General features: G+C 36.9%; 1 protein-coding gene across 1 annotated transcript in view; it reads left to right on the top strand.

The window, feature by feature from the left end:
* The window catches only part of LOC149773086 (baculoviral IAP repeat-containing protein 8-like), a 33,359-nt gene extending 9,416 nt beyond the window's left edge, over positions 1-23,943 (top strand). Inside the window, exons 2-8 of the mRNA XM_089946834.1 lie at positions 9,575-10,115; positions 13,004-13,189; positions 13,682-13,860; positions 17,807-17,882; positions 18,569-18,676; positions 19,873-20,007; positions 23,744-23,943. Coding sequence (XP_089802960.1) covers positions 9,719-10,115; positions 13,004-13,189; positions 13,682-13,860; positions 17,807-17,882; positions 18,569-18,676; positions 19,873-20,007; positions 23,744-23,943 — 1,281 coding nt within the window. The 5' untranslated portion in view covers positions 9,575-9,718. The remainder of the gene's footprint in view (positions 1-9,574; positions 10,116-13,003; positions 13,190-13,681; positions 13,861-17,806; positions 17,883-18,568; positions 18,677-19,872; positions 20,008-23,743) is intronic.
* The last annotated feature ends 441 nt before the right edge of the window (positions 23,944-24,384 follow it).

Raw genomic sequence — 24,384 nt, 5'->3', positions numbered from 1 at the left:
AGTTGTTTTGCATCAACTGCGTTGCCATCTAATCAAAAGTCCACGGTGTCAGTAATTCGAAGACCGACTGTAATTGGGGGTGCTGGCGGATCAAAGAGTAGTCATTCACCCTAATCGAAAGCTGACCATCTTTACCCAAGGTCGAAAATTCCTCCAATCATAATGGAGTGCTGCACTCAAGAGTTCCCAGTTCATACGACCACTTGAGACCCACTACCTTTACTTCCTTTAGTTGCGGCGGCGGATCGGACAAAACCGCATACTCGATTGCTCTATTTTGTGCCCGAAATCAGCTATTCATCGCCCCAAACACCGGAACGCAAAAGAGATGCGCCATTGGAATCTTCAAGTACAGACATACCACGGCTTCTTAATTTAGAGCGTCTTCGACCCCAGAGCGACTTGGGGCAAACATATCTTACCTGTTATACTTTGGGAGCAAATTTTCTCAGTCTCCTGTCGCATTCTCAAGGCTTTTCTCTGGTGGCTAGAGCTACGAGGCGTGCAGATCGTCTTCTGTCTGAGGAGCAGTGGAGACCTGCTACAACGTTCGCAGTTACACACATAGCAGTGCAAGGCTGGGTTCAAAAAGTTTAATTTAAACGACATAGGAAACACTTCCCAGACACGGCGTTTCCGATATGTATCTGTCAAAGACAAATAAGCAGCAGAAGCTTATGCCAAACAACATTGCCAAAGCGATGATAAAAGCAGCGGAGCAGGATATAACGTAACCAGACTGGCGCCTTGGCTATTCCATCAGTGTGCACAGCTCCTAAGGGCTTACATTAAAAACCAGCTCAAGGAATGGATTGCCGACGACTACTTGAGATGGTCCAATCTCACGTATGTAGTACTGGTCCACGTGGAATACCTATCTTCCAGATAAATTGAGCACCGACTGAGCGAAGAATCCAAAAAGGTAATTGCTATATGCAAGCATCAAGATACTGTCCGTGAATTGCTAGCAGGGACGAAGGGTACATAGATGGCAAACTATTCTCTCTTCTTGAAACGGAGGACACATGGTCAAGAAGTAAAGGAGCAGGAGTTCAGTAGTCTTCTGATGCGTGAGATCTTGGATAATTGACAAACCCTTGGGCTACCTAGAGTACACTAAGCCAAGCTGCAGTCTGCTCGGGGTATCTTTTTCTCTGTTGGAGCAAAACCGAAACTGACCGCCTTTGGATGTTCGCAGGCCCATTTGCGCCTATAAAGACAAGGTGGTGCTTGGCGAAACGGCCTCTGTTATAACCTTTCATTCGGAGCATGTAACCCCATCCTTAACTCGGCTCAGCAATCAAAACCACGTGATCTTCGAAAAACAGATGTTCTGTCACGTTACAGTGATCGCCAAGAAAAACAAGCTACCACTAAACCTGCAAGCACAAGACACGTTGACTGCGAATCTTGGCGAGCAACAGGTTAGATTTACGTACCTGTATAACAGCTAATTCCCCCTACCAACTCTCCAAACAAATTACATTGATATCATCTTTTTTCACAGAAGATTTTTAATGTTGTTATACCCACAACTCCAAGAACTACAATTTCTTTTAAAGAGATTGAAAATTCCTCACGTGCAGATACTGAACAACAGCTTAGTCTTTACAAAAAGTACCAGAACGTTTAAAAGATGGTAGATGGCGTTGACAGGATACTGATAGCTGTGTTTCTGAGGACCGGTGTAGCGGGCATCGCGATTATGTCAAACATTACTGCTGTCCTCATTGCGAGTGCCTCTGACATCATTGCTTTCAGCTGCAGACTAGTTTCCATTGCTGGATATTTAATTAGCTGTAGCCTCACCTTGAAAGTAAAAAGGTATGACAATATCTGCGTCTTAAAACGATCAAAGGTGTTGGCAGAAAACGAGGATTTTAAGCTTGTTCTCAGTGAGTACGACAAATACGTTGTTAAAAACAAGATATACGATATATCACGTACAAGGCCTAGACTTCAGTTGTCAATGACAACGTTGCAATAAACATTTAACCCGTTGGAGCGCAGAACATCGCGAGGAGATCATGAAAAGTTTTACGGGACATTCATAACTGGTGTTTTGGCTGTCCAAATAAGAAAAATCACAAAAGCAACGAAACTATTAGAACAACGACCTCTTGACTCGATGCCTTTTAAAAATGGACGCAGAAATACAACGCCATAGCGATCCATTTTTGTGCCTGTTGCTTTTTTTCTTTGTTTTATAGAACATCTCAAAAACCGTAACCGTATTCAAAGGCACAGAGACATCAGTAAGAACTCGGCAAGTGACCGAGTAGCGCGCGAGCCTAATAGATAGGTAAATGCTTGTATGCATGTATACGTATGACCAATTTCGACTCATGACCAACACCTAACCGACTTTTCATATTAAAAAAATTAATACGAGCTAACAGCTATCCCTAACTAAATATAAAAAGACTTGATTCCGCTCGCGGGGTTCGAACACAGAGTAGGTTGTAAACCTTAGATCCAGTTTCTAACTGATGCATCGCTGCCAACAACTCAATTACAATGCACATGTTAACGTGTAGGATAAGCTGTCTCGACTAGCCCCAAATTGTACCTGTATACAAATATAAAACATTAATTTTTAACAAAATCTGTCATCGTCCATACCAATGCTAGACATCACTATAAACTGTCACACTGCAGACATCGTAGCGATATGACTGAAAAATTGTTAAAGCTACATTAAAAATCCTAATCACGCACACACGCACACACACACACACGCACACACACTCTTCGCGATCGGTTCGGCAAATATCCTAATTTACTATCTCCAGTATAACCCCTTTAGCAATTAAATGATAATAAATAACAACTGAAACATGAGAAAAATGCTTTCATATTCTGCGCCATTGATTACTGTCGACTGATGATTGTGTAAAACGGTACACGTGCACCCACTCAAAGCACTTCGGCATATCTACACATTTTATCAGTGAGATCATCCAGTTATGAGATGCCATTTTGAATAAAATGTTTGATATGTTGTCCATACACTGGAAAACCGTACTGCTAACCACACGTTATCTCTCTAATCGTCTACCTCTCAGAGATTCGTTGATAACGTGATTCAGACTAAACTCTCTTGGAGTTGATTCAGGGCTGTCTGGAGGATGTGGAGAAATTTGGATGCTGCAATCCTTTAGAAAGGTTGTCTATAAGGTGGATTTATGCACCGTTGCGTTGCCATAGAGTAAATGGATACCTCGGGTATCATTGTGCGGACAGGTTGATCGATACCAAATTTGGCGATACTTTTGTAGGCATAAAAATGTCCAGCAGCACAAGGAAAGTCAGCTACAGGTACCTGTACGACTGGGGCTTTTCTTCAGAAAACAATGCGCATAAGATTCTTAACAGCCAGGCTACGTGGAGCGAATTTTGGTCTATGCCCGTCTTTTCCTATAGTTTTTATTATATTCTCTTAAATCGGGTTAAAAAAATAAGTCTGTGGTTCAACACCTGGTCACTCATTCCATAAGTGGCGAACATCTCTTTGACGATTTCAGCTAGATTCTCTTTTTCATCAGTCGTCAACAAGTGTGGATTCCGTCTTGTACCAACCTTTGTGAGCTTCACATGAATCTTCACTAAATTAAACACAGCTAACCTTATGAAACATGTGAAAGCAGAGATATCTTCCGTTGTATATCGATTATCTGTATATATTGCCCCTTCACAGCAATTACTTTCCGCTCAGTAATCGAACACAGCGGTCTTTCATTACGTGGGCCATCTTCCATGGATTCGTGACCATTTTTGAAATGATCAAAGCAGCTCGAAATTGTATGATTTGACAGAGAATTACATCCAAAAACTTTGTTCAAGTCGGTCTTGATACCAATCAGAGATTAAGATCGCCCGGATTTTGGTCTTTTTATTACTCTTTAATAGAAGTTATATTACATCACGTGCAGTAGAGTGGAGGGGGGGGGGGGGCGGAGGGGCGGTTGCCCCCAGCGCCAGAGATATTGGGGCGCCAAAACCTCTTTGGGCCTTCATCGTTGCCCAGGGCGCCTAGTAAACTCTACAAGAGGACTTCCAAAACAATTGAAGCTTTGCAAATTACGTTCCATACCATTTAGATATCCTGTGCATTTTTAAAACTATTCTTATGATATTTCATTGACCCATGATCAGACTATCTGGAATAATGAAAAAGAAAAATTACGAATAAAAAGTCAACACTACTTTTTTACAAATGGATACAAAAGACTATTTGATACAAAGCTGATACCTACCATTCTGAGGAGAAAGGATTTTTCACCTTAAAAGAAATATGTGATCGTTACTACATCAAGGCATCTGACTTTCTAAAGTATTACAGACTTACGTTCTCATTTCTGAAGGATTGGGACAACGTCAGAATAAAGAGCCTGTAGTAAATCTTTTAGAGAATACTTAAGACAAGAAGTTATGAAAACTAAACGAGGATTTAATTTCTTATATAGCTACAGCGTTGACCAAATAAAAATCATGATTAACTCCGAACAAAGCTTGGGAAAAATGCTTAAAAAGCCTTTGATTAAGAGACAATATACGATATTCGGATCAAATGTCTAAATAGAAATTTGCTATCATTATTATAGCAAACGATACATTTTTATTTAGATGTAAAATCATTATTTCTTAGATGTGTGTTTTGCGAAATTTATGGGAAAGTAGACCTACGCTTCGTTTGTTTTGAGATTGCATTCAGGTATACTATTTTTTTTATGAAAAACTTAATGATTATCTTGGTGAAAACAAATAATGGTAAATAAATTACTATATTTAATATTATTTTCTTGCTTATAATTGGGAGTTAATACATTGTATATTACTGGCTGCAAAGCAATGCATTTCTGCATGCAAAGCCGCAAGTAAAGACCCCGCCTATACAACCTTTATCTCGATTTTAGTTTATTAGTATGAAGTTGAAAAAAAAAGATTTAAACAAAACACGCTGAATAAAATAGAAAAGAAGTGGAGGCCTCTCTGGGTATCATAGTCCACCACATATATACATAAATACGCATTGATTACTCCTCTTTCATGATCAATGAGGCCATCTCTCCCCCACCCCTCTTTCTCTCTCGTTTGAAATATGGCAGATGTTATCTCGTAGTTTCTATTTTGTAACGATTTCTCTTCAGACAGAGATTCTGATATAAACTTTTGTCTTTATATGTTATTTCGTTGTTGATAAACACCCCCCAAAAACAACAACAAAAAACAACAACAACACGCATTAAAATAGACGGTAATGATTTATGAAACTAAGGAACAATCTTTAAAGAACACCATAAACAAATCGATCACGAAATTGCTCAAGCAATAAGAAATATAAAATATTATAAGCCACATGACAGTCTTTGCAATGAGTATTTCAGAAACGGATCGGAGGTATTTAACCCCATTTATGTAAAATATTTAATGCAGTATTCGATAATGTTCATCTTCCTATGCATACCTATATTTAAGTCTGGTGTTTCTTGTTATACAGGACAGGGGTATTATCTAACTAAGCTGCAATTTAGAGTCTTTTACCAGTATTTTAAATGAAGCCTTTTGAACTGTGCGAAGGAGAAAGACAAACAAAACTTTGCGCCATTATGGTTTCAAGAAAAAAGTTGGAAATACTGACTCTATTATTATTTTAAATTGTTCAATTAATATATATTTAAGTAAAGGTTAAGGGTTTTACTTATTTTTTGTTGATTTTAGTAATACATTTGACAGTGTTGACAGAAATGGTTTGATGTTCAAACTTTTTTGCAAGGAAATGTTCTTCACTCTGTGTACAGAGTAGTTAAATCCGGTGGGTTTTTTTTTTACATGTTATGGAAGCGTAGCGCCTATGTTTAGTGTCGTTTTGATACAAGGTAAAGTTCCATCATCGATGCTGTTATCGCTTGTATTGATGATCTGAAAATATCTGTACAATTTACAAGATATATTTCTAAAGAGTTATCACTCATGGAAGAGTCTAATTAATAAATGTGATGCTAGAGAATAGTACATGAATTAAACTTTAGTCATATACCGCGAGTTGTAGAAAACAGGGGATTATGTGCTTTTATACTAACGGACAATAAATGTACATACTGCTGAGTACGCACAAAGTGTAAATTTTCATGAAAAGTTTTGGGGAATTTTATTCAAATTTGCGGGAAGAAGGGACGTAAAAATCACTACTTACAAAGTACAAGGAAACACAGGACACCCTCACCCGAGTGGATGAACGTTAACTGCCTGTAGCAATTAGTCCAATACCCTGATCGTCGTCATGCTTCTCAAAGAGACAAGCGTGGTATAGACGATCAGGATACCAGACTACCCTGGTGATAATGCTATTAATAGCGGTCAAAATCCCAAGTTAAAATACCCAGGTTTATAATGGATCTCGTGTAGCTTGAGGTATGTGTAGAATTAATCTTTGGGTCATTCCAATTTTGTTTGAACTTTGGTTTCTGAATTTCAGATGGGTAAAATGTATCAGTTATAACTAGATAAATTGCGTGGTTCCAAAAGTAAACTTTAATGTCATGGTTTTCTTATTCCTTGCAATGTGTCCCGGGGCCCCGAGTGGCCGAGTGGTCTAAAGCGCTCTCCGTCACGGATCACTGCCATCTTACCTCTGTCTGCGTGGGTTCGAGTCTCGGGCTTGGCCAATGTGGATATGTGAGAAAGCTTGCCGGTAGCTTCTCGTGGGTCGGTGGTTCTTTCCGGGGTTTTCCTGGGTTCTTCCTCCACCATTAATACCGGCCGCCATGTATAGCCTATCTTGTGCTGGAAAATGGCGTTAAATCCAATAACAACAACAGCAATGTGTCCGACTGTAAAAATTGCACTGTAGTCAGAGGGACGTTACAGGCAAGTGTAGGTGGGTACATTTTTTTTCTTCACCAGCAAAGCATGATAATCTTGATTTACATGTGGAGTGTTACATTTAGTGGGTTAATGTTTTGGACGGTGATTGTATTATACTATATATTTGTACATAATTTATTAGTCGTCACATCAGTTAGAAGAAAATATGTTGGACAGAAGAATTTGAAACATGGCTTTTGGTATGCGCACATTCATTATCACTCAATATAACAGCTGATATTATGAAAAGAAATGACGAGGGAGTTTACGGAAAAGCAAAGCTAACAAAGTGTGAATTAATATATTGATAGAAGAAAAGTGTTTAGAATTCAAGCCACGTGGCATGGCAGTTCAACAAAAGATGACCAGATGATTCGGCTATTTATCCCGAGAGGTGTTGGCGATCGGTGGTTTTAGTCCTTTTCAGGTTCTATCATATTCAGTAAAAGCATGCCTCTTCGAAAGAGGCAATATTTACTTTAGCATTACCCAATTCGACTGTTCTCCAGCCAGTATTCAAAATCAATAGTACTTCTGATTCAGGGGTCCCGGGTGGCCAAGTCGTCTAAAGCACTCGCCTTTATCAATCACTGCCATTTCCATTCCGTCATCGTAGGTTCGAGTCTCGGCCTGGGATATGTGGGTATGTGAAAAAGCCGTCAGTAGCTTCCCGTAGGTTGGTGGTTCAAAGAACTAGGGGGTTTCCCGGTTCTTCCTCCACCAATTATACTGGCCGCCATCTATAGCCTATCCAAGTGCCGGATTAAGGCCTCCGTTTCTTAATTCGGGGCACTTTTATACACACACAGACGCTAACTGCATTATATCTCTGTCTGTATGTCTACCTGTCTCTACCTCTCTTTTCAAATATGCGCTCAAAAAGAGACTTGTTCACATATGCAAACGCCTCAGTAAACAGAGAACTTCTCAAAACAGAAAAAATAGGGTCCCAAATTTGTCGGTTTTGAAGAGTAACATTGTATATTATTTACTTTCGAGAAAGATGTTTGTTAACAGACCCCTCGATTAGTAACATTCTATTTATATAGATATTAGGGGACAAAATGTTTGAGTAAAAGTATTAAGACTGAAATTTTCTCTAAAGTGTATTAAAAGTTATTTTTCATTAAATTGTATTGAAGGTAATTCTCCACTAAAATATAGAGATTCATTTTATTTTTTTCTGTACTACAGCTGTATACTATTTTTAATGAAGATTGCGCTTTTACGAGCAAGTGTAAAAAACCCTTGTACTATAAAATACATTTCTCTTGTATCGAAAGTCAGCAAATTTTAGACTTGGTTGTTGTTTTTGTTGATGTTGTTGTTGGGTTTAACGCCATTTTTCAGCACACGATAGGCTATACATGGCGGCCAGTATTAATGGTGGAGGAAGAACCCGGGAAAACCCCGGAAAAAAAACACCGACCCACGAGAAGCTACTGGAAAGCTTTCTCACATACCCACATTGGCTGAATCCGAGACTCGAACCCACGCAGACAGAGGTGAGATGGCAGTGATCCGTAACGGAGAGCGCTTTAGACAACTCGGCCACTCGGGGCCCCAGACTTGGTTGTAAGTTGCCGACTAGGCAAATTTCTAAATTCCTTTTAGATGAGTTAGCTAGAAGATTCATGCGTTTCTTGAAACGAATAAGCCGATGCATCAGAATTGTCTGTCTGATGACGCACACAAACGCAAAATAAAACCAGTGAGAAAGGACGAGAGCCTCGTTCTGATTCGAAATGAAAGAACACATGTACCTAGAGGAATGTCCATATTTGGTCATGAGTATACATTTAAAATTGCGTATAAATTGAGAACAATCATGCGCAAAATCTGTTCGTTCATCGAGAATAAGACGATTCTGTCTTTCCTTACAGTCGCTCCCGTTATCTCTCGTTCAGCCTCCCCAAGAATGTGGACATACCTACACTGATATGAGTAACACCTTTTCTTAAGTTATGAGAAACAACAATCTCATAAAACAGATACCCCACATGTCATCGTTGTGCGTCAAGATGTACTTATTTGTCTAATATGTTTCATGTACATATATGTAGCAGTAAAAAGCCACATCGCAACAATCCTATAGCTGTTTAACCTTATATTTTTGATATAATCAACAAAAACATATCTTAAATACTGAATCCTGTCATAAACAGAGGTAAAAGACAAACATTAAATGAAAACCATTGTCAGTTGACCCAGGCACTGGATGCATAGCATGCTAGCAGCAAGCTGTTCAGTAAACATAAAAGAGGTCAATACGGAGAGAGGCTGAGATTCCAATCGTTTCGATTAAACGACATCCTTTCAGTTTGTGTACACTGTATACACATTTAGAAACTTTGGTAAAGGTTGCAAGTCTATTGTATAATTTCAAAATCGAAAGTAGTAGTAATGATAGGAGTAAGTCGACAAAAGAAGAAATATCTATCATGAATGATATATAATTTCGAATGTAGGAAACTTTCTGTCACCAGGTGAGATAAGTTCTGTAGAAAACATATCTTTTTCTTCTTTGTGTCACGTATCACTTGTTGTGCGTACGCAGTTTGAAATATGATTTGTCCATGCTTGTGGATAGGTTTAATTTTGTGTGAGAGAGCGTATATTTGATCCGACACAAAATAAGACAATTTCATCTATTATACACACCTCAGACCTGCACTTTGCACATTGGCAACTCTTCTTTCTATTGCAGGTACAGTCAATCTGCCGAGAACCTCACCTGGTGCTGACACGTTTTAACGAAGGGTCTGAGAAATTTATATGGACATATTGTACATCTGTGATAAAATATAAGTGGAAATTTAAACGGCTATCGCAGGAAATTACTATTGATACCATGGCGACAAATCACTCTGCTACTAGAAACACAGAATGTCAACAGCCTTTTATAAGCCTGCAAGATGCAGTTGCTCATATGATCCCAAATCCTCATGCTTTTAGCACAAACCAACCGCTTTCAGCAGGAAGTCACAACCAATCATTAGTGACCAATGACTGGCAGACACAGAATAGATTTGTCAGTGAAGGACAACCGCTGTATGTGAGCGATGACACCGAAGTGCATCAATCATCCAGAAGAAATTACACGCATATACATCAACAATACGAAAACATTAATGTTCAAAGACAGCAGCATTCAACTGAAGGATACGAACGAGTCAGAAACGAGTTGGCAGAAAATGTCATTATATCGGGGACAGACAACGATTCCATAGAAAATCCGTCAAATAATGGTAAGTGCCTGAAGCACTTGCATACTTAATCATAGAAGTACAGTTCACTACTGTCACCACCAAGCATCATCACCACCACGAACAACAACATGCACATTCACAACCATTGGTTAACTATGTTTGCACAGAACAACAGCTCTCACATGATGACTGACTTGTTCTTGCAGAATATCATCACCGCCACCGACAGCAACAAGTAGTCACAGAAATCGGTCAATTATATTTATAGAACGTGTTAATGTGTTCCACTGATTACTGGCTAGGGTGCTTACAGAGAGCATAGACGTAAGCAAGTCATCGAAAGGACACTAGTATAGGTCTACACAGATCTGTGGACACGTACGGGATATGTCAAAACATAGTTGTTTTATGTCAGCAAAACAAGGGATCGTCCAAAAAAGAAGGGTGCATATCTTTTCTGAACGTATAAAAAATGCAAAGCTGATTCTGCTGACGCACGTGCAGACATGTACCACAGATAGCGACGTGCAAAAGTTGCAAAGATTTTATTCGTATTATTGAAATTATGCTTGATTATTTCAGTGAAAAATAATTTTGTAATGTGACTAAAGTGATTTTTGTGAAATTACTATTTTCATCACAAGTCCTCAATGAAAAAGCGTTAGTTTGCCCAGATTTGAAAAAAGTGGACCATTGAGCTTTGTGTAGACCTAAAGTTGTCTTTGAATACTGACTCGACTCAACAGACGGACGCACGTGCACATTTAATTTATTGTACCTAACCTGACTGGAATGCATGCTGATGGAAGATATTTTAATCATGTCACGTGCTTTTTAATCTGAACCAACTGTTAAAAAAATGCCAAAGTCTTCTGACTGGCTGAAGAAAGGAGTTACCTTTACCGATTTAATCCGGCGCTCTACAGATATTATGAACTTCTGAGAGAGTGACAGATGTAAAGTGAAGTTGTTTGTATTGGCAATATGCATACTGGAGAGAATGCTGGCAGACCTCCATGACACTTTCATGTGCTGTGGCTGAAATTTCTTTGGATATTGTCCTTGTGGAAATTGTTCATGATTTAAGCACACAGTTAACCAAAATGATTGCTCTCATGTACTCGAAAAGTCATTCTGAATTAGTCTAAAGTACATTATCTTTGGCAGTGTTTAGAATAGGAAAATGTTTTTTTCTTCAGACTAGACAATTCCAGCTTCTGAAAGTGCAATGAATTAATTGCAAAATATATAAAATGTAAAAGTTTTTTTTTTTAAATAAACAATTTACCTCTGAAATCCAAGAAGTGAAAATGATCAAGCTGAGCTAGCAGTGTTTTGATAGACAAACATCTAGAGTAAGGCCAATCTGTATACTGCTTACTGTATTATCTTTAGTTTACGATACTTCATATTGTTCCCACCATATCTATTGATGGAGCATATAGTCTTGCACATATCCAGCCCATCTCGTTCTGTCACTTCCGTCCTGTCCATCAGAAATGTATTTTCCTTTCAATAAGTTTTGAAGGATTTAATGAAATATGGTAAAAGCCTTTGGAATAAGAAGTCCTTGACCAAATTCGAATTTTACCTTTTCGCAGGCACCTTTTTAATGGAATTATGACCCCTATTTGACTTAGAACTTTGACTTAATATTCCTTTTTTGCTTAAGAAATTATGAATGACTTCACTGATTTAAATTAAATTTAGTCAGAGTCTTTTTATTAAGAAGCCATATTTCAAGTTAATTATCACTGTTTCGGAAAAAAAATTGACATGGTTATGGCCCCTGCCAATTTAGAACTTGACCTTTTTATTTTATCCGCTTAAGAAATTGTGAGGATTTTCGTAAATTGAAATAAAATTTAGTATGAGACTTTACATGAATAAGACATAGGTCAAGATAGATTTTTAACTTTTTGTTAAGTGATGCGTTATAGCCTCTGTTTGACTAAGAACTGTGCACCTCCTTTTCCGCTTTAATAGCTTCTAAATGGCACCCGTGGATTTAAACCATATTTTATGTGAGGCTATATATAAAAAGCACCAAAGTGAAGTAATTGTTTAACTTTAAAATTGTTATATGTTAAAATCGTTTGGAGTTATGACGCCTGTTTGACATAGAAATTAGCTCTTTGATTGCGTCATATTAGTGGGGGGCATCAGAGGAGTATGGGTTAACCCCTTGTCTGAAGTTATTTTTATATTATTGATAGTTTGTTTACACGCGCTTGCATTGCTAACGATTCATTGTTCAGTTTAGTGTCTTAGTTTGTGCAAAAGGGAGGGGAGAAAATCAGAACACATTTTGTTAAAGACGATTAGTTCTGTATTGGTATAGTTTGTAGAAAATACTTAATCAGCAATACCTGAAGTGTTCGTTTTACAACTTGGAAATGAGCTTACTTTACACCCTGATTAAAGTGCATTTCTCACTCGAATTACTGTGTTCTTTGTTCAAGTGCAAAGACAGTAATCGCGCGTGACATTCATATCGGCTGAAAAAAAACAGTTACAACTGAATTTCAAAAGAGAAGGTTCTAAACGATCTCAGACATTTATGAAGAACTGCAATTTTAGTTTGAGGAAGAGTCTAAATGAATATTTATACTTCTAAATTGTCACCTATTTCATTATGACTAGTATATGGTTTTCAATGAAAAAAGAAGGGAAAGGATGATTATGTACTATTTAGAACAACTCCGCCAACACCGTTGGGAATATAAACGTCAGAACTTATGGCTTTGTTTAGATTGTAAAATTGACCAAAAATGCCAGCAAGATCTACAAAGTTCATAACACTTTATTCGAGGGGCAATTGTGCGATGGGAGGATGAAATAGTAGTAGTTTGAAGGAGACTGGAATGGAAAACTATGGAAAACACGCTATTTTTGTTGTTGTTGACGACATGTACTTGTTTTTGCAGATGACTTGGCTCTATTACACTTACACAATAACTTCAAGCTGGATATTTATCGCCTCCCGGCAGGAAGCCGCATCAGAAGTCCACAGTACCAGACCTTCAACAACCGACTCAGAACCTTTAGCAACTGGCCCGATCATCTTACCCAGACACCGAGAGAATTAGCACAGGCCGGGTTCTACTCATTAGGTTGGGCATTATTTCATTTTGTTAAAAAAACTGTTGGTATTGCTACAAGATTTTGTTTTACCAGATTGTTAATAATATAAACCACACAAAATGTTCGCGGCTGTAATAATACTATTCAAACACAAAACAATGGCGATGTCGAGGATACAGAGCTAAAGTCCACCTCTCTCAAGAAACCCATGCTCGCATAATAAAAATGTCTCGACGTAATTAGAGTATTCACATCTAAATTACTTTATGTCGTAACATGGAATCCAAGCACGTACTTAAGCAACTGTGAAAGTGATAAACTCCAAATGTTTCTAAATTTTTAGAAACTCTCTCTCTCTCTCTCTCTCTCTCTCAAACAATTTAATCGGATGGCTTGATTTTTGGTAATTATGTTTTAATTCTTGTACAGCACTGCGTTCTGTTTTGTGTTTGAAAAAGTCTGAATATTCAAATGAGTCAAAGATTTTGATTTTTTCAGCAAGCAAAATGTGACTTTTTCAGGAAAGGATGATGTCGTCAGATGTTTTGCCTGTGATGGAGGTTTGAAAAACTGGGAACCGGAAGATGATCCCTGGATCGAGCATGCGCGCTGGTTTTCTGGCTGTGATTACTTACGACACATTAAAGGTGCCGAATTTATTCAACTTGTACGTATTATGGACGAGGATACCGAAATAGAGGTAAAAGAGCAATTCATTATCTCTTGTAACAAAATAAATGAAAATCACTGAACATAAATAATTGCAATTATACCGTTAATTTTAATTTAGCTTTGGAATTAAAGAAACCTGAGATGAAAAATAAAACGGCAATATTGATCCTGTATCTCGTGCCGCTACTTACTTCAACATGCGCTGCCCATATAAATCGCTTCTTCATTAACGTTTGAATCATGCAATGAAATACACCGCACGTCATTATTGTCTTTGACTTTAATCAAACATTGTTGTTTTTTATGCCGCTGTTACATGCAAAAACGTCGTATATACTAAATTATCCGAATAATACTGAATCATGAAGGATATTGGTCCTAAACATCGTTGGGTTCCATTAAAACCAGAAAAAAATTCCACATGGCATTTTCCACATGTGTACAGATTAATCCGATGTTGATCCGATGTTGATCGGCGAAATCCTAGGATCAACCGATTTTTAGTCGAAAGCAGGAACACAAAATTTGATGACGTCTTCGTTGTAAACATAAGAAGCTTACACCGTGCTATGTCGAATTGTCTTCAGCCTAAGTTCGCCCGTCAGTGTATATTCTGTCCGATCACCAATAATCATCCAAGTTTTATTTTTATCTAATGCATCTTTTCTTCTAAGCTTAGCTTAAAAAAAAGCGAGCCTGCCTCTCCTCATTCCCTTTCGAACTGATTTGTTCGCCACGTTCGAATGTTGATGATATTAGATTAGTCACTAACAGAATTTGTTGAATGTATCACATCACTACTTTAGGAGCACTCCGGAAAATATCTGAATTACAAGCAACTTCGCTGATTGAATTAAGGGGTGACACCTCTTAATTCAAAACTAGGGGCGTAGCTACCATATAGCAAGAGTTTGCAAAACATAGGGGCCCACGAATTATTTTTGTACTCTTTGGTCTAGGCAAGGGCCCATCGGTAAACTTCGCATAACGGCCCAAATATCCTAGCTATCGCAACTGTTCTAACTGAATATTTGAGCAGTGTTTAAACCTAACATCTTGATTATTTCAAGGAACTGTTTATAATAATAATAATAATAATAATAATAATAATAATAATAAACTATCTTTAACGAGGATAATACATTTGGTCATGGCTGACCCATCTGCCATGTAGTCCTCAGTTTTTGTAATAAAATAATAAAAATAGAAGTTCCTGCACATAACCATGTATCGTCGCACATTTATTCGTACATATCTGACATGAATGACTATGTGTGACTATACTGGGAAACATACAAATATATGTCAATTATGGATATGATTTTAAAGTTTTCTATTCAGAGCTTTTAATACATCATTCCAGCTGGTCTAGAAAGAATTTCTTTGACGATAATTTAAAAGAAGCAAGGGATGTTGAATTACGTATCCTCATTGGTAAAGAATTCCATGCAGTAGGTGCTGATACAGAAAATGAGCTTTTGTAATGATTGGTTTTCGACCAAGGAATCTGGAGATCGTTGTTTGTCGTCGATCGGAGATTACGCTCAGTATTTGATGATCTTAGTTCAATTATGTTAGAGATATAACCTGCAGAAAGACCGTTTAAAGACTTGTATGTCATGATCCCTTTAAAATAAAGAATTCGTTTTTGTATAGGTAGCCATTTCAGACGTGAAAACAAAACATTCGAGGGAGTCATAACAGAAAGTTTCAGTATTATTCGGGCTGCCCTTTTCTGGAGTCTGTCAATTCAGGACAGATTATAATTTGAGGTTTCCCCATATGGAACAGCCGTAATCTATCAGTGGTAGTATATAACCCGAAAAATAAATTTCAAGTGATTGTGGTGGTAGAAATTTTGAAAGCAATTTTAATAGAGTTCTTCTTTTGACTAACATTACACATAAGTGATCGATATGCGCATTCCAGCTGAGGTGTTGATCAATGTAGATACCAAGAAGTTTTTGATTTTTGACAATAGATACGTCTAAGCCATTTTGAGTTAGAAGTAAATCCATGTTAGTAGATAGACGTTGCCTTGTTCCAATTGTCATACATTTCGTTTTAGAGATGTTAATATGCATTTTGTTTTGATGACACCAAACTGATATATTGTTGAGGTCGGTTTGAAGTTTATTTTTAATGGAGTCTAGAGATTTATCAGATAAATGCAATGTCGAATCGTCAGCGAAAAGATCTGTGTTAGCATGCGCTGGATACAAGGCTAAGTCATTGATAAATATTAAAAAAAGAAGAGGCCCTAATATAGATCCATGAGGAACACCACTTAAGATATGACTTTGTTCGGATATATGTTTACCCGTGCAAACAACCTGGTGTCTGTTTGTGAGATACGACGTGAACCAGGCAACTGAGTTTGGAGAAAACTTGTAGGCTGAAAGTTTTTTAATGAGCACCGAATGGTCAACCAAATCGAATGCTTTTTTAAGATCAATGAAGATTGCACTAGTTAGTTCACCTGATTCTACTGCTAGTAGCCATTGGTCTATAAGTCTGACATGAATGATTCTTTCGAAAACCTGATTGTGATCTATGGAGGAGTCGGTACTTGTCAAGATATCTGAAAATATGCTTGCTGACATGTTTTTCCATAATTTTTGAAAGTACGGATAGAACAGATATGGGTCGATAGTTGGATGAGTCATTCTTTTCATTTCCCTTATAAATTGCGAATACTTTTGCTAACTTCAATGACTCGGGGAATTTATTGGAAATGATACTACAGTTAATTATTTTTTTCAACAACTCTGAGATTGATAAAGCCGACATTTTCAGAGTTTTGGGGTGATCTCAGATAGCTTTGATATCAAATCATTTCCATCTTTTCAACTTTAGTTCAGTATGAAGAATAGTGAAATTTATGATAACTGGCGGCGTTGGGGCTTCAAGATTCAATGTATTGTTGTTGTGCATTGTTCCCAACACTAAATTGGAGGATTGCTCTCTTATAACACTTACGATAATTGAATTTTCTCGCAAAATAGTGGCACTTACAGTGATATTTTTCGTCTAATAGCTACCATGTAGTCATATGTATCCCTTGAATGATGGAAGACTAATCTGAGCAGGAATATTAAAAATAATTCTCTCGACCATATATTCCTGTCACTGTTGATGGTACGAATTAAAATAATGCCCCCCCCCTCCTCCGCAAAGACGATAACAGTTACAAGTATGAGATGATTGTTTACAAGTTAGTGTACGTTTTAAATACTTTCTGAATACATATTTACAGATTGTAATTTTATGTTTTATTTTATTTGTCTTTTCTTGAAGGAACTTGTCCAGTCTTACAATTCATATAAAGGCTTAAAGTTTTTGGGTATAAATTTATTATGAATAAACACAATGAAATTAATATTCTTTGGATGAATTTTCAATAATACCTGTAAATATAGTTTTCTTTTAATGACTATAATGAATCTTTTGGTTTGGAACTCTTTGTAGGTCGCGCATTATTTAAGCTGCATTATTTCTTCAAGCAAAAAGTAGTTCGTACTGAAGCTGGTGACACATTTACATCTCTTGTTATTTTGTTTTTTAAACATGCGGGTTCAAGAATTGGCCTGATGCGTTCCAAGGCCGCGGAAAGGATTTGTGGGCCCGAGGAAATATTCTTCAGTAGGCCCCCATGAATTACAAATTGTAACGGTGGTGGGTCCCTGACCGTTGTGGGCCCCGATTAATTTACCATGTCGGCGGTTCTGATGCGTTCTCTTTCGCAAGAGGCGACTATTGGTGGTAGAAGCCGTGATAGTTCAGTAGTTAACGTGCCAGACTCAAGACCGAAAAGGTGCGGGATCAAATCCTAACGTGAGATAAACCCCTGTCAGATACCGTGGTGTTTATTTGAACAAATTGAGCAAGGCTCTATACTTCAGTTGCCTTTATATTAAATATTATGCTTGTACTATTATGCCGTACACACGAAACGAAATTTCCTTGTTTTTCAGGACGAACCAAAATCGCCAAATGACCATGAAGAAACAGCGAGTTATATACAGGCTCTGAATTTAGACGATTGTCAGGGTAAGCGCCGTATGTCATAGATATCGAATTTGCTCATCAAAGGACGTTAAAGTTTGAAATGCACACAGTGCTTGTAAACATAATTATCAAACCCATGGGAACCGTGAGACGTTCGAGAAACTTAGTCTATCCTCATTCCTGGGTTCAAATTTTGTTCCATTGGGTTACAGTTTTCTAATCTGCCCACACATACGGGGAAGACTTTTTTTAAAGTCCGCCAAACCAATCAATCGCAAACGTTTTCGGCGTCCATATAATTATGTCTAGTCTCCTTTTACAAAGTTCTCATATTGCTAACCCAAGCCTAGTTATACTTCCATTTTTCTGTCGAAATGAAGCAGGTAAAGTATTGCAGGGCATTTCAGTGTAACAGAGAATGTATTCCCTTTAACTAGAACACCCGAGATGGCTCAAACAGATATTAGAAAACCGACATAATGTCTAAAAATATGAGCAAGTCCAATGAGGCACGGTCAAAAAGTTGTCAGTATGCATGTATGTACGTACGTACGTACGTATGTATGTATGTATGTATGTATGTATGTATGTATGTATGTATATATGTATGTATGTATGTATGTATGGATGCATGGATGGATGGATGAGAACACATACATACATGCATGCATGCATAGATACATACATACATACATACATACATATCTGTCTGTTTTTGTTTCTTTAAGGTACAGCAGATGCCAGCGTGCTTGACGCGGACTGTGCCCAAAGTGTCATCCAGACTGGTTTCTCTGATATTGCCGTGGTTAGGGCTATTAATGATCTTCTGAAAGAAGGTGATCATTTTGATTTTGATTTTGTGTGTGATGTGTGATTTGGATTTTAACGTAGCTTTAAACAAAATTTAATTCATATCGCTACGATGTTTGCAGTGTGTCTTTTTTTGTCATGTCTAGCACCGGGGCGTCATGCCTCAGACATGTAGCATCATGTCCCACCCAATCACATTATCCTGACACCAGGCGGACTAGTTCCCTACCAGTAACCTCTTAAGGCTGATCGCCTAGTAAAGCAGCTTTTAGTACCATATTTATGTCTTTGGTATGACTCGACCGGGGTTTGAACCCGCGACCTCTCGCATCCAATGCGAACGCTCTAACCACTAGGCAATTTTTATGTGTGAAAATGTTTAAAATGTATTTAAAATTTTGTATTCGATGAAAACATTGAAATAAATAAATAAATACATATTTTCAATGGAATACTGTGAACATTTTCCGTAATTTGTATCTTTTATTTGCTTTTTTAGGAGAAAACTTTTTCAATATAAGAAATAAATAAATAAATAGATAAATAAATAAATATAAATAGCAATATATAATCTTTGCTTAATTGCGATTTACTCTTGCTTATAAGAAAAACTCTTACAGATACACGAATTTGTATTTTTTTCCCTTTTTCCATATAGATGTAGCTTCTTTTATTAACCCGTAGTGGCATGCTTCATTCTGTGTATATGGAGTGATTTTTAATTTTAATCAGGAATTCGGAGTTTTAACCAGGGATGTAATGTAAACGGTTTTTCATATAGATTTCGTACAATTTCTGACGTATGAAGTTGTATCTCTGACCTAAAATTAGATATGACCAAGGCAGTGGCGGCGGGTTCGAGGTGCATGGGGACATTGGTCTTTAGTTGCGTTCCTTCTTTGTTACAGAAAGCAATTTTTGTCACTTGCCAACCAAGTTCCTACCCTCTTCCTACCCCCTCCATCCTAAATACAACTTTTGTGAAGAATTATCCAAGAATAGACTAAAGTGAAGGTAAAATTCTATACAAATTTCAGTTGCAAAAATAAGAAACAAAACTCACGACAGCGTCCCTTCGCCTGGCGCTTGGGGACAGTTGCTCCCTCCCACCCACTCCCCTCACCCCCGTTGCCACCGGACAAAGGTTTGATTTTTTTTTATTCATTCAAATTGTATTAATTTACTTTACAAGTTAAAAGATCTAAAACTATAAATAAAACAGGTCGGGAGGAATACGGATCCCAAGACATATTGACTGTGATACTGGACAAGGAGGAGGCAGGAAACATGCAAAGACAAGAGCGGGAATTTGTATCCAGTACAAGCAGACACATACATACTCATCGAAATGAAGCAGGTAAAGGTTGCAGGGCATTTCAGTGTAACAGAGAATGTAGTCCCTTCAACTAGAATACCCGAAATGGCTCGAACAGCTATTAGAAAACCGACATAATGTCTAAAAAATACACATACTTTCGTTTAATCTAACTGAATATTTCTTGAACTGATTCAAAAGGTGACGCAAAGGTTCGAACAGTAAAGTTTGAATACAATTTTGATTTTGCTTTCTAGCGGCAACAGAACACTTAGGAAAAGGAAAACACTATACATTGATTGGGCTAAACTGTAATGAAATCTTTTGCATTATTGAGATATATAAGGCCACTGTCTCTTAAACTTACAAACCTTTAAATATATTTCAATAATTATTTTCAAAGTATTTTAAGATTTGGTAATACTATTGATCTAGGCCTCGTAAATCTATATATGCGATTGTTACGACTTTATAGTCTCAAACTAAGTAGCAGAAAGAAGGGAAACCTACAAGTTTTGTAAATCTCAACAAAAATTGAATTCTGTAACTTAAAAAAAGGAAAATATAAGAGGAACTTACATTATTGTGAATTAAGTCCAAATGTTTCCTAAAAGTTATATCACAAATCCAAAAGAATAGAGTGTTCCGAATGAAATCGAGGCCCTGAATGTGATGACGTACCAACATTCCTGTATCACAATGATATTGTCCAAAATGTCTTCAAATGAATTCACAGTGTTAAGACTGTATGTTTTTAAAATTAGTAACAGAAAAATAGCAAAAAATAAAAAGTATTATGGTCAGCAAATATTTGTTGCCTGAGTTCTTAGGTAAGCGACAGACATAATTTACCATTGTTCTACTAGATGGTTCGTCAGATGCCGAAATGATCGCAGATGAGACTTTGGTATCTTCTAATTGGGTTTTACTGCCATTTGACAAGTGTGACAAGATCTACAGTATTTACAAACGTTTTGATTTTCGGTGAAATAAAAATGATTCAAGATCTTTTGATGCGTTTTATTGATCCCTAAATGGCCAGCGAAAGAACTTTCATGGGTTTGACTAAGAATGTCCTGTCTATACGACTAAGAAACAACAATTTGATAGCTCACTGACCACATTTCACCAGCAGATATCTCAGGTGGTCTCCTTTTTTCATAAGGAACCCATGTTTAACAACATAACAAACAGGTACTTGTGCGGCTTCAATTTGGCTAATGGCATCTGAAACAAACAGGAAATTTCAGAATCATGTTCCTCTTCGACAGTGAGTAGTTGTCTTTTGTCACCTGATTAGAATAAAGAAAATGAGTAGTTAAAAAGAGGATCACTGTGATTAATACCTCTTGATTAATCAATATGAAGAGTAAAAGTAAGCTATTCAAAAGCCTGTCCAGTAAACGTGTCAGCTTAAGGAGTAATTTCCTTATCAACATCATTCTCAACAGCTTTATACTCCGTAGTTCTAGGAACTGCACAAGATGGGTATAAATCAAGGATTTTATTTTCAATAGGATCGACTTTCTGATCTAAACAAGGCCTGTCCTTTGCAAGTGGATTACCTAAAACCTTAACTACAGCTAGGTCATTGCCTAGTAATAAACGAATACCATCGCTGGGTAAAGTAAATGCTGTTCCAACAGTCACGGGTCCTGAGACTAATTCTGATGACAAATTCACATAATTGAGAGGAACATTAACAAAGCCGCACTCTACTCCCAGAATTAGAACACTTACATTAGAAGAAGTCTTCTCAGAAAAAGGCAAAGTACCTGATATTTAAAGACTCTGAGAAGCTCCTGTGTCCCTTCAATTTTAATACGGATATGATTGGCAGAATCACTAATAAATGATACAGAATATTTCGACATGAATGGTTCATAATTCTCCATAATAAAATCAGACTGGGGTTTGCTTGACCCACAAACGTATCACTTTCAATACGTGACAATGTCATTAACTTCTTAGAAATAAGAGCATTTGGAATAGCTCTGTCTTGATTCTGTTCTTTATTTTTCAATGTATGCAATCAGACATAACATGACCTTTTTTCTTGCAATATGTGCACTTAAGATAAAGAATTCTGACCAGTCTTATCATAAGGTTTATTCCTTAATGTTGTGTCAGATTGAGATTTGGAAGTGCTCGTATGAGACTGAAATGGGTTTCTACCACCAAAAAAACCCCAACAACTGCTGAACGAAAGACTTACTGATATAAGAAACTTTGTGAGTCAAGGAATAATTGTCAGCTGTACAACAGAATTGACTAAATTTTCGACCTTATGCTCATCAATATAGGTATCTAGTCACAGTGTACGCAATTCTTGAGCTCTTCAAAAAATTGTAGATTTTATTTTGTAAATTTAAAATGTGTCTTTCAGTTTCTATTTTACTGTTCCTAAGCATTTGTCGATACGTATCAGGTACCATGTCATAACCCTTCAAGATTCATTCCTTAACTACATCATAATCAGCACTCTGTTGTACTGACATTGAAGTGTATACTTCACGAGCTTTGTCAGTAAGTACACTTTGTAATAAAAGAGTCCCATGTTCTCTTGGTCATTTAAAATATTTAGGGTTTTTTTCTTCTTCCAAATGAGGAAAATGAGTATCTACTTTTTCTTTTAAAGGGGATATTAACCTAATAGTTCTGGTAACATCTAAAACTGAACTTTGTGTAAAGTGAGTCGTGGGGTGTGTGTGTGTGTGTGTGTGATTAGGATTTTTAAGGTAGCTTTAAAAAAAAATCAGTCATATCGCTATAATGTCTGCATTGTGGCAGTTTATAGTGATGTCTAGCACTGGGGCATCATGCCGCAGACATGTAGCATGATGTCCCACCCAGTCACATTATTCTGACACCAGGCCGACCAGTCATAACACTAACCTTTTAATGCTGAGCGCCTAGCGAGGCAGCTGTTAGTACCATTTTTGTAAGTCTTTGGTATGACTCGGCCGGGGTTCGAACCCATGACCTCCCGCTTCCGAGGCGGACGCGGAATCGTGGTGTATTTTCCACGTGCCAGTTTGAACATCTCTTCTTTATCCATTTGCATTTGCCTATCTTCTCTCCCTGTCTTTTTCTGACTCTGTCTCTCTCTTTTTCCTCGTTTTGTTACTGCATTTACAAAAAACCGACATATATATATATATATATATATATATATATATATATATATATATATATATATATATATATATATATATATATACAATCATTGAGAAAGCCATCAAACAACAGGAATTAAATAAGCATAACAACGGTAATCCCAAGATGTAACCCTAGTCCAGATAGTCGTATGAGCACATTTAAATTCCAATAGTTTAAATAAATAGTCCCTCTCAAACACAATCCAAACAAAGCATTAAATACATCTACTGACTGAACATGAAATATGAACAAAACAGGAAATAGTAATTAGGAATCAGGAATGACATAAATGCACATTTCTCTCTCTCTCTCTCTCTACACACACACACACACACACACACACACACACACACACAGACACACACTTCTCTATTACGACATTAAGTTGCAATTCAACCCAACATGACAAATTTCACTACTTATCCCCACTTAATTTGAAATACTCACCCACCTGACTTAATTATCTGATTAGACATTTCCTCAAACTTGTAAACATGTTTATTATTCAGAGTGAAATTAAAACTTAACTTTACCTAAAATAGAATCTATCGACATGCTCAAAAAGTTAAACACACAAAATATGTATAAAACACGATTAAGTGTGTATTTTTCTTTACAGGTTCAGCTATGCCAATCGTACAAGAAAACGATAAACTGAAGCGCCAGGTGATGTGCACGGAGTGTGGGGAGCACGAGCGCAACGTGCTGTTTCTCCCATGCAGACATCACACAGTGTGTGAGAACTGTTCTCCACATATATATGTCTGCTTTACTTGCTTCAGGAGGGTCCGACAGAAAGTCAAAACATATATGAGTTAAATTTATATATATATATATATATATATATATATATATATATATATATATATATATATATATATATATATATATATATATATATATATATAAAAGTAATGATTAATGATTTGATTTATGTTGCGTATTTTACCTTAATGACATTCCATTAAAAAAAATAATCTCTAAGCCTGTATGTTTTGTTTTGTAACGATAAGATCATCAAGTTTTGTTAAAATATATTATGCGGATAGTTTACGCAGAAAGACAGATAATTCAAAGATTTTACTTACTAATTATTGTCAACGTTAATTAGATAGTTTATTTTCACATTTGAATCAATACTTATGGAAAGTATTTGGATAGCGGTTTGCTTTCAAAGTATTTTCTACTTGCATTGTTTTGATCTCAGTTGATTGATTTTTGAAGTTGTTTTGATCTCAGTTGATTGATTTTTGAAGTTTT

The sequence above is a fragment of the Sinohyriopsis cumingii genome, unplaced genomic scaffold (assembly GCF_028554795.1).
Source record: "Sinohyriopsis cumingii isolate HCF-2022 unplaced genomic scaffold, ASM2855479v2 utg000913l, whole genome shotgun sequence".
Classification (NCBI taxonomy): domain Eukaryota; kingdom Metazoa; phylum Mollusca; class Bivalvia; order Unionida; family Unionidae; genus Sinohyriopsis; species Sinohyriopsis cumingii.
Note: the sequence above shows the minus strand (reverse complement) of the source record. Positions and strands in the feature narration are given on the sequence as shown.